Source organism: Podarcis vaucheri (assembly GCF_965113315.1).
Source record: "Podarcis vaucheri genome assembly, chromosome: 7".
NCBI classification, from domain to species: domain Eukaryota; kingdom Metazoa; phylum Chordata; class Lepidosauria; order Squamata; family Lacertidae; genus Podarcis; species Podarcis vaucheri.
Window position 1 is genome coordinate 76,347,056 of NC_138765.1, and position 11,691 is coordinate 76,358,746.

General features: G+C 45.5%; 1 protein-coding gene across 6 annotated transcripts in view; it reads left to right on the forward strand.

Annotated features, from left to right (window-relative positions):
* Window positions 1-9,370, forward strand: part of LOC309536382 (uncharacterized protein C1orf159) — a 38,350-nt gene extending 28,980 nt beyond the window's left edge. For 4 of the 6 annotated variants that reach the window (XM_082230579.1, XM_082230574.1, XM_082230577.1 and 1 more), the window contains 6 exons: window positions 1,304-1,408; window positions 2,854-2,931; window positions 3,691-3,825; window positions 4,528-4,554; window positions 4,979-5,023; window positions 6,674-9,370. In XM_082230579.1, coding sequence (XP_082086705.1) covers window positions 1,304-1,408; window positions 2,854-2,931; window positions 3,691-3,825; window positions 4,528-4,554; window positions 4,979-5,023; window positions 6,674-6,768 — 485 coding nt within the window. In that variant the 3' untranslated portion in view covers window positions 6,769-9,370. The remainder of the gene's footprint in view (window positions 1-1,303; window positions 1,409-2,853; window positions 2,932-3,690; window positions 3,826-4,527; window positions 4,555-4,978; window positions 5,024-6,673) is intronic. The other 2 variants (XM_082230576.1, XM_082230575.1) reach the window with 2 other exon arrangements.
* The last annotated feature ends 2,321 nt before the right edge of the window (window positions 9,371-11,691 follow it).

Below are 11,691 nucleotides of genomic sequence, written 5' to 3' on the forward strand. Positions count from 1 at the left end.
AGAGCCCCCTGAGGAGCTTACAAGTTATGGGCATAGCTGTCAATGTTTCCCTTTTGTTAAGGGAAATTCCCTTATTCCAAATAGGATTCCTCACAAGAAAAGGGAAAAGTTGACAGCTATGGTTATGGGCATAAGAACTCCCCTGCAGGATTTACCATATTTTTTGCTCTATAAGACTCACTTTTTCCCTCCTAAAAAGTAAGGGGAAATGTGTGTGCATCTTATGGAGCGAATGCAGGCTGTGCAGCTATCCCAGAAGCCAGAACAGCAAGAGGGATTGCTGCTTTCACTGCACAGCGATCCCTCTTGCTGTTCTGGCTTCTGAGATTCAGAATATTTGTTTTTGTTTTTGTTTTCCTCCTCCAAAAACTAGGTGCATCTTGTGGTCTTGTGCGTCTTATAGAGCGAAAAATACGGTAATCAAAGACCCATCCAGACCAGTGCTTTGCCTACATTAGGGCAGCGAGATGCCTCTGTGAAGATCACAAGCAGCAGATAAAGGCAGTAAACCTTTCACTTCATCAAATGTGGTCCTCTTTGAAAAAAGTTTGGGCACCCCTGCTCTCGAACTTGGAACTCTCTCCTTTTTACCCAGCATCCATTCTGACCTGGGGCTTACAGGGCAATAATAGCACACAAATCCATCAGGTTCTGGCAGCTCATGGGGCAAGTCTTCAGCCACTTTCCAAAGATGAATGCAGTTGTTACATTTGTAAGGAGTGTGGTGGACTCATGTGTTTCTCAAAACGAAAGGGGCTTGCCTTCTCCACCCTGCTTTTGCTGCCTGCCTCATCAGCAGTGAAGGCGGAGACATTAGGGCAATTAGCATTGCCCCACCAACCTCAGCCAAACCCTGCCTACTTGCCCATTTTTTACAACCGGTGAGGGACGGATTCTGTCCATGCTTGGCTCTGCCTCCAGCTCCTGCTGACACCCCTGCTTTCTGCACAACGAGCACCCGCAACCACAGCTAACTGCTGTGTTTTCAAGCTGTTTGCAGGTAAAGAACCTTCCGTAGGTGAAAATTTGAAAACATTGCGGGGTGTGCCTAAACCTCTCTCCATCCCCTGGGTCGGAGCCCTCTTGCTCACGAAACTATTTGAATTCTGTCGCTCAGACCTCATGCAAGTGTCCCAGGCCCTATGCAAGGAGCTGTGAGGAAATGGGCCTTTGGGGCAGTCAGACGAATGAAGTGGGTTTCATCCGATGCTTGTTTCTGCATGAAAGGTACTTCTGAGGCGTCTTCTTTTTTACTCTTCTCATTCTGCCTTCATCCTTTTGTTCCCCACCCCCTCGCATGCAGGCTGCTACAGGCGGTGGAATGAAGATGGCAGCAGCAGCTGCATCAAATGTGATAACGAAACTGCCGCTGCCACGCCAGCGTACAACCTGACTGACTGCCGAAACAGTAAGCCATCTGTGCAGCGTGTTCTTCCCCGATTTGAGCCCTTATAGGAAAGGCCTTCATAGGGGCTTCTTTCTGTGCTTCCCTTAGTTTAGACTTCTAAGTTTGGAGAAAAGGTGCAGAACAGGTGACACAGCAGAGGTGTAATGAAATCATGTGTCGTATGCAGAAAGTGGATAGGAAGACTTTCCCTCCCTCTCCCATAGCACGAGAACTTGGAGGCATCCAGTGAAGCCTGGGAGATTCGGGACAGGCAAAAGAAAACACTTCTTCACACAGCACATGGTTAAACTGTGGAACTCCCTCCCACTGGAGGCAGTGATGGCTGCCAACTTGAATGGATTTAATAGAGGATTGGACAGATCAATGAAGGATAAGGCTTATCACTGCGATGGCTGTGTTCTACCTCCACAGCCAGGGTCGGTATTGCTCTGAAGACCATTTGCTGGGAATTGCAAGAGTGGAGAGAGCTGTTTCACTCAGGCCCTGCCTACAGGCTTCCCAGTGGTTTGCCACTGTGAGAACAGGATGCTGGATCCTGATGAGCCTTTAGGCTGATCCAGCTCCAAGGCTCTTCTTAAATTCCTTCTCAAGCATCCTGTTGATGCCCTTGTTCTCTAGATTGCTTCCTCCCAACCATCCAACAGAGGTCACTACAGAGCACTTTTAGGCTTACTTTCCTAAGATACAGCTGTTCAAAGTTGTAATCATTGTTTTATTAGCCACGCTGCATATTTCCTATAGTGCCATCCATACACATGGTGCATTCCAAAGATCAGGTGTAACAGATGCTTGAGGGTGTATCCAGAGGCTCCTACTCTGTGTAGGCCCATTGAAATTAGTGAAATGACCATGAACTGGGAAGCCTCTCAAGTTTATATCCTATCCTATCCCTAGACGGCCTTAAAACAGACAAAGCTTAGCTTCGACCCTCTTTTTCCCACTTCACGTTAGCCGCAGGGGGAAATTACTGGCTGCTTTACACTGGGGACAGTGGGACGTGCTCCCAAATGTTCCAAAGTGACATAGAGAATTGCAAAAGTAAGACCGGTATGTGCTGTGAATACCAAATCAACACTAGTCATGGGGCAGGGCGGGGGGGGGGGGGAGAAATGTTTAGTAAATAGCAGTCCAGCTCCTTAGCAGAGCATCACCTGCTTAGCATGTCAGAGGTCCCAGGTTCAGTCCCTGAATTATCCAAATATGGTTGGATATCTTGGAGAGTGGCTGTCAGTCAGTGTAGACAATACTGAGTTGGATGGACCAATGGTTTAAGGCAGCTTCCTTTGTACCTTTCAATGAGTGGAGTCTCGGCCTGTTGCATTATACGTAAGCACAAAACCTAAAGCATACTAAAGGGCAGGGTGGGTGGGTGTGTAATAGGTAGACCACTTCTGACTTGTACCTAATGTGAATTAGGTAACACTTTTTGCTCCTCTCCCCCACTGGTTCCCTTGTAGACGGTGGCAGAGGAATGAATTCCCAGATGAATCTAACTACCGTAACCCCAGTTACTCTGGGTGTAGGTGAGTAATTCTGGGAAGTGGGCTGCGTATACTGAAGGGGGCTGTATCAGAAAGGGCTGCTGACACCCCAGTGTTTGTTCAGGTGGCTATGGCCTTGAACCATCCACAAGGCTACTTCCATTTTGCCCCACACCTTCGCACCATCTGAGCCAGATCAGCGGCCTCAATTGCTCTGTTTGTGAAATCTCCCTTCTGTTAATACTTCTGTTGCTTTAAGGCACTCATAGCCCCCTCCCATCCCACCTCAGGGAGATTTTCTCCCAGTTTGCTTCTGGAAAAGGAAATGGGATATAGCACCCTTAAATAGACAAATTTGGAAATGAACAAACCTCCGGAGTCCAAACTGCATTCATCTCTGACAGTTTTTTTGTTTTTTTTTAACTATTAAAGATGAAATTGCTCCTCTTCTAACAAAAGTATGTGTCCTGCTGTTGAAAACCAGTTGCTGCCACCCCCTCAAAAAAAACCACCAACCCTGTAGATTGTGTCTGACACATAATTTCATTGTGTATATTTGTGGATTTTACCTGGTTTTATAATCTTATTATGCCTTTTTAAAGTCTGCTTTAATTGCTTGTTTTTAATGAACACATTGCACCGTTTTATGGGAAATGGCTTATTTATGTGTGTGTTTGCTTTTGTTTGATGGAGTGGCATATACATTTTTTCTGAATAAATAGTGACAGTTGCGGGGACCCAGTTTTGCCTGTGACGATGCTAGGAGGCCTGTTCAGCCTCTCTCCTGTCTCTCCCTCACAGGGGGCCCAGAAGTAGCTGCTTCTCTTATCTTTGGGACGTTTGTCATCAGCCTCTTCCTCATACTGTGCGTTGCTTCGTTCTTCTACCTCAAACGTGCCAACAAACTTCCAAATCTCTTCTACAGAAGGAACAAAGGTATGCTGCTTCTGTCGCTTCCATCTTTAGCCTTTTTTTTGGGGGGGGGTTAGATCCAGATCAGCCTGTTGGCACATCCCATCTTTCTTCCATCATGGAACTCAGGATGGCTTATGTGGGTCACCCAGGAGGCATTATGTGGGTCTCCCACCTAGGCATTAACCAGACCCAGGCCTGGTTAACTCTCAGCAAGATGCAGTGCCATGTGTCCTCAATCCATGCCCTAGGATAAGTCTTTCCCCAAGCTAGTATCCTCCAGATGTAGTTGAAGTGCAGCTTCCATCATCCCTGGCCATTGCCCATCCTGCCCGAGACCGATGGAAGTTGCATTTCAGTACATTTCAGTACAGCAAAGGAGGCTCAGCTTTCAAGTTAGACTGTTCCACTGCCAAGCAGTTCTTAGTGTTGAGACATTTAGCCGAAGTCTACTTCCTTGCAAACTCCCACCCATCACTTCTAGCTCTGCCATCTGGAACCAGAGAGAGCAAGTTTTGTAGCAGCGAGTTCCATGAGTTAAATACACAGAAGCAACACTTCCTTGTTCCAGTCTTTGAGGTTTTGAGCTGACCAGAAGTACTTCCAGGTCATTTTGAAACAAGCACCCAGCATAGGGCAGCTTTGTGTGTACAATTCCTGCAACTGACATTGGACCAATTAGATCACTAATACTACGACTCTCTCTTTTCTAACCCTTCTCTTTAGGGTCTGTTGTACAGTCTGCTGAATCAGTAAGTAAAACTCCAGCCTTTATAATTAATCTTGCTTAACAGGAGTAGCAATAAGTCTGGGTTTCTGGACATGGGCCTCAGGCTTCATTAAAGCTCTGTTGATCGCTTCTGTTGAAACCATTCCTAGTTCATCTGTTTTGCGGTGGTGGGCGACTGCTTCAATCTGTTGACTGAATTGTAGCAGAACTGTGTTTTGGGTTTCAAAACCTTTCAAATTTGTGCTTGGTGTGGGGCAGTTCCAAGAATGCAGTTTCACTGGAATTGGGGGAAGTTAATGCAGCTTTGGGGAGGACTGTACCACCTTAACGGTGTGCACATATATGTGTGTAGAATCGGCTCTCAGATACACTGGAAAGTTTGGAGGAAGTCATATGAAACTTAGAAGAAAGTTCACTACCCCGAAACTTCTGAGATACCCTAATCTTCATTCTTATCTTTTCAGGCATCAATGTTATCTCCACCGTCCTCAGGTAAGGATTCCCCCCCAACCCCATCCCTTTGGTTTCTGCTAAAAGTCCCTTTTGTCACGTGGTGGCAAGGAAAAGGAAAACTGAGAGCCCTTGCCTGGAAACTTTATTTTTAAACAGATATACGGCCTCCCCCTTTTAGAGTGCCATTTTTGTTTGCATCTTGATTTGTGGAGAGTTCCTTACAATAATCACCTAAAAACCAAAACCTTTCTCGATGGCACCTTGCGGCATTAACACTGCTAATCAGGCCCCTCTCCGGTCATAAATGCAAAGCTTATATTGCCTCGTGAAAAGGTTCTTTCCCCCCACTTTAATAGCATATTTGGTACTTAAGGGGGGGGGTGCTTTAAAAGTAGATGGATTTCAGGCAGCGAGGGGTTTTATGGGCGCTTGAGAGAGAATTACTGAGCTGGTCCGGGCTGCTCGCAGCTCAGACTGTCTCCCGGGTTCCCAAGTGGCTCATTCTTAGTCTCGGTGGATTGAAACGTGTCGTACAGCTCAGAATAGATGACAGATGGAACACAAAAAATATAGGGGGTGGTTTGAGTTCTTCCCACCCTGCCCACCCATGATTTCTTTTCTTCTACAAAATAATTATAAAAAGCATTTGATGCTCGAAACCATTCCTATTCCCTAGAAGTGCATGTAGTCTAATTGGAATATATTTCTTCTTTAAAGCTTGTTCGTACAGGAAGCCCTTGCACATAATGATTTTTCTAAAACAAAAAAGTGTGTGTGTTTTATTTTTCCATTTATATCCCACCTTTTCTCCTAAGCTGCTCACTGTCTGGCATACATGGTTCTCCCTCTCTTCCAGTTTATCCTCACAGATTAGGCTGAGAGACAGTGACTCTTTTGTGGCAGTTTTGAACTGGGGATTTGACCCCTAGTCTGACACTCTTAACTGCTATACCACCCTGGTTTTCAGTTTTTTTGGGGGGTGGCTCTTAATCCAGAAATCCTTTCTCTGCCCCTACCTTTTATATTTTGGAGCCACGATTTCTTGTGATGCAGTAATCACAAAATCAAAAAAAGGTGTAGGTGAGTCAGATATTTGGCAATGGAAGCCAATTGTCTTTTCAGTGCCTGCTTGAAGGGCTACTTCATCCAACAGATGCTTTTGGGAGAGATCTTTCCCAGTCTGCCTCTGTATTGGAATTTGTTTTTCAGATGTGTTAAATTTTTTTATTGAGAGCAACAGTCAGTGTAGACTCTACTGAGCCAGATGGACAAATTTGTCTGTACACTTCCTATGTTCCTAGCAAGCACAGCCAGATATGGATGATGGGAGTTGTAGTCTTTCACCCTCTGGTAGGCCACGGGTTCTCCCACCTCTGCTCTAGGAAAACCCAATAAATAATAATAATAATAATAATAATAATAATAATAATAATAATAAAATTTTATTTATATCCTGCCCTCCCCAGCCGAGGCCAGGCTCAGGGCAGCTAACAACAATAAAATGCTGACCAGGGATCTTAAATAGCTTCCAGCCACAAGCAAAGTGACATAGTTCTCCCCTTCTCGAAAATCAACAAAAAATTGGGGTGCAAGGAAGCAAAAGCAACATCTGAAACTAATCCCTCCCCCAATTTCCTATCTTAAGCAGTTAAGGTAATAGCATCTCCCTTTCACTTTCCTTTTCTGCAGTCCGCAAACCCCGCTACGTCAGAAGAGAGAGGTCACTGATGACATCCAGTACCAGCACAACTATTTCTGCAGAGACCAGAGTCAGCAATGTGTAGCAGCCAGTCTTTGGAGCCCTGAGGAATTGTAAATACTGGCGTGGGCGGCGCGGTGCCCATGCACCCAGTTGCTAGCAAAAGTGCCAGGAAAACAGCTGAGAAAGTGGCCGGCTGGGAAGAGGGAAAAGATGCCAGCAGCTTTGCATCCAACGGGCTTGTGCCAATGAAGCATGGAACGAAGACTCGCGATCAGAGGAGTTCCGGAGAGGGGAGCCAGTTCAGTTAACTGCTCTCAGGCAGGCTGCCAATTCTGTTTTATTTCCTGGATCGTAGTGAAAGACTCTCCGCTCCCCTTTTGAGACGCTGCGTGCTCACTGCACGGCCGCTCCAGCTCCACCATCATCTCTCTGACTGTCAGGATTTGGAGGTCTGGTTGGCAGCCTAGCTCCTGCACTGCTAGGCTATTTCTTTTTGAGGAGGTGAACTGGCTTGCGGTGCCCGCTGCTCAGTGTGAAACACAAAAGTGCCATGTTTTTTTAATGCCAGTGGGAAGCGTTTGGCATCTCTTAATGCAAAATTTTGCAGCATGCCTTCAGGTTCTGAGATGCGAGCTGGGCTGCTAGCCAGGAACTGCTCTTCCAGCGCACCATGCAAGTCGCTCTCTCTCTTTTTAAACAAGTGGGTTTTGAACGAGGCCTTAAGCTTATTGCAGTGTTGTCATCGCCGAGCTGCTGAAAGATTTTATTTTCTTCTCCCGCTTCCTCTGTATTTCATGATGGTGGGCAGTAGAATTTCCTTCCAGGTTTATCCGCTGAGCACACCCACCTCTAGGAGTCTCTGCTGGTTTTTTGCTGTGTGTGCTTCACAGCACACGGAGGCAAGAGTGGCCAAACAAACCATTGTGAGCAAGAAGCACACTCAGTGGCCTCTCATCTCCAAATGTTTGGAACAGGAGAGGTGGGAATTTGCAAATACTGCAATAGTTGATCCATTCGTTTTGTATTTTTGCACTCTGTTTTACTACTCCTCAAGCTCTGCATCCATCGCGGGGAACCTGCAGCCCTCCAGACCGCTAGACTACAGTTCCCATCATCTCTGATGGTTGGTTGTGTGTCCTACAGCTGGTGAGGGCTGGGAACATCTAGCAACATCTGAAAGGCCACAGGTTCCCCACCCTGGCTTTCTGTATCCTTTATATCAGCGGTAGTGAAGCTGATGCTCTCCAGCTTTGATGGCACTACAACCCCCATCATTTCTGGCTCTTGGCCGTCCTGCTGGGACTGATGGCGGTTGTAGTTAAGCAACATCCGGAGGGCACCACAATGGCTTCCCCTGTTTTAGATGATGCCTGGTACCTTTTACAGTACCGTTCAGTGGTGGCGACACAGTGTCAACTGTGACTCCATGTTTCTTGTCTCCCTAAGAGCCAGAAAACCTGCTCCCCACCTCTGGCGTAGATTTCACAACGCAGGTGCATTTTTTGACCCTCACAGACTAAAGGGTCCTTCCTGCCTGTCCAAGGAGGATACAGGATGCGGTCAGGATAAGTGCAGAAATGTCTCACGGTGGGGGCACTTTAATCTCTTTGGGTTGTCTCCTACTCAGAATAGACCCATTGAAATTAATCTGAGCCTTGCTCCTTCATATCGGTGGGCCCACTGAGTAGGACATCATTGGATGCAACCCTCTTATTTATTTAATGAGCTAAGATGTAGCTTTGAAATGGTCCTTCCTAAGCTGGGAGCATCCTCATTTTCTTCTGTTTTTAAACAATGCTTTTGAGCCTCGTCAGGATGAAAAGGGGGGGGGACGGGACATCCCCACACCTCCCCGAGTTTTTAGATTGCTACAAATCCAATGTAGAACCACCCAAGGAGGTATCTCTGACTTGGTCCCCACAGAAGAGTCTGCAGTCCAGAACTTTCCTCCAAAGGCAAATGCTTTATTTCTGTATGGGGAGTCCTCAACCTTCACTTGCTTATATTTATATCTTTTATTTAAATGCAGGTGCCATTTCTTGAGATCAGAATCCTGAGGGGTTTTTGTATATTAGCTTCTCTTCTTGTCCCCCCGCCTTTTACAATCTCTCAGATTCCCCGCAAGTGAAAACACGACTGGGAAGAGACCAGCGGAGATTCCAAAACTACTTCTTTTTTTCCCCCTGGGTGGACATATTACTATGCAATGATGCCATGCAAGGAAACAGCCTCCCCTTGCTCGGATGCAATCTCCCTTTTTGTAAAGTCAGTACGCTCCCCTTCCTTGTGCATTTAGGTTGGTGGTGCTGCCCTTTCAGCCCAGACAAAAGTCCTTCTTTCTGCTAGGCTGCCTGATGCCCTGCCTTGACCCCAAAGCACATGCCTCTACTTTCTAATAGATGGTTGAAGTCACTCTGATTGTTTGTGTGTGTGTGTGTGTGTGTGTGTGTGATCACACCGTTCAATGCAGGGAAATCTGTTCTTACTTGCCAGTGTAGTTGGGGGGGGGGGGTTGTATCTCCTGTTGTGCCATTCTAGTGGAAAAGAGGCAAGTGTGGGCTGCTTTATTATTATTATTTTACTCCCACTGTTGTGTCAAATGCAAACTTGTCTTTGTGTACATCTCTCCCCACTCCCTTACTTTTCCCTTTCACTGGCTTTAATAAAAGCACACAAAGTCCTGAGTTCGGTGTATTAATTTTTCAAGCTGGCTGGTTTGGGCACTTGCTCCTAGTTTTGGAAAGGAGGTGCTAGGAGTTCTCCCTCTTCAGGTCAGAGGTGGGCATCGTGGGGACAAATTACCATTCCTATGGCAAATGGGGATTCGATTTTCCGAAGTCTCTGTCAAGCTTATGCATACAGATTCTGTCTTCATTCCCATCTTGCTCCTTGATCTTGACAATCAGCAAGTTGGTGGGGTGTTTCCCCCCCCCCCCGATTCTATTAAAAAAACAAGGTACATAATATATTCTCATATTATACATATTTAAACTGCAGGCTTCCAAAAGTAACCAGCACAACCATGAATTATTTTTAACTGCATAAAAATACTTTCTGTATTAATGCAACCATATAAGGGTTGTCGCCCGTGCAAGTCCTACTCAAGAGTAGACTCGTTGAAGTTAATGCAAGTGACTGCATAAATTTCTGTGGGTCTGCTCTTAATAGGACTTGGTTGAATGTAACCTGTTGCACTATGTGGTGCTTGTATATTATATTTAGATAGAAGACTCTTTTGCATATGCTTAGGCTTTCTTTAAAGATCTGCTTCAATAGCTTGGCCCAGTGGTCAGTACGAGAAGTGGTTCCCTGCAAAGCTTGATCCGGTCAGATCAGTTAAATCCCATGTATATATCCATTTAAAACAGATTACTTCTCCCACCTCAGTGGTGAATGAAAGTTCCCTGCATTGTATCGAGGATAGTATACAGCAGGGCTCATCTAAACTTAGTCCCTGTGGTGTAGTGGTTAGAGTCCTGGATTAGGGCCTGGGAGACCAGGGTTCAAATCCCCGTTCAGCCATAAACCAGAAGCTTTCTTATTACGGTAGATATTATAGGACGGGAATTGCCAAAACAACAGAAGAAGCTTTTCATGTATGCTACAACAGCTGCTAGGACTCTGTTAGCCCAAAACTGGAAAGATGACAAGATACTAACGAACGAAGAATGGCAAGTTAAACTTATGGAATACGCAGAAATCGCAAAACTTACAGGTAGACTTGGGGATAAAGACAACAGAGACTTTTAAAAAGACTGGGAATATGTTGTATTTACAGAAATATTGTAATGAAATGGACTCGCTAGCATGGTTTGAGTAAACACAATTAAGAAAGCATGAGCAAAAGTCAAGAAACAATAATATGGAAATTAACTAAATATAAGAGGTAATTTGAAGAAAATTTGAGATGAAGAATATAAGAGCACTTAATTAAAAGATGGAAAATAAGACAAAAATTAAGCAGAAGCAGCAAATAGTTAATGAACCAGAAGTTGGGGGAAGTCATGGGGTGGGGGAGTTTTGTTTTATTGCATTTCTTTTATATGATAAATGTGTTGAATATCAAAATGTAAACTTAATTAAAAATTATTTTTTTAAAAAAAATCCCCACTCAGCAATAAACCTCACTGGGTATGACCTTGTTGCCTCTCAGCCTAACCTCTATCCCACAGAGTTCTTGTGGGGATTAAATGAAGAGGAAGAGAAGGGCGTACGGCACTCTCCGCTCCTTTGGACATGGATGTAGTAATAATAAACTATTGGAAGTTCTTTAGCAAAAGGGGGTGATCCAATATAGCAGCTGTCTGTAGGCAAACATGAGGCCTACAGACTTGAGGCTGAAGTGCAGAGGTGAGGTGTGTACCAGATCTTGCCAGACTTCTTTCTCATGGCAGTTTTTCTACGCAGGCTACATGCCTGGGGCCACATCTGCACCACGCATTTAAAGTGCCGTGATAACACCTTAAGCTTTCGTGGCTTTCGCCCAAAGAATCCTGGAAACTGTAGTTTGCTGTAAAGTTGCAAAGAGACCCCTATTCCTCTCACAAAGGTATAATTCCCAGAATGGTTTAATCGTCAGTCCCTCTTCCCAGGGAACTCCTCCAGGAATTGTAGCTTTGTGGGGGGATGAGGGGGGTCTCCTAACAGTTCCCAGCACCCTTAACCAGCTGGGCCTTTCCCCTGAACCTCTTTCCATCCACCAATAACTGCCTTATCCTATGTCATTTTGTGGCATCACAGGCAGTCCAATGCCAATGGCAACAGCTGAGGAACCAGTGTCTTCAGACCTCACGGTTGTGGGTGCACCTCAGCAAGTTGACTTAATTGTGTGTTTATTATGAATAAATGATCATAGCCCACTCTTCATCTGTACTGCTAATGGGTGGGGAAACATCATAAAACTGGTGCTGGGGTTTTGGGGGGGGGGTTGGAACAAGGGCTGCATTCCAAACCTTCCAGGGACTCTATTCCAGTGCTGGGAAAGGTCAGAGGCATAGGGAAGTAG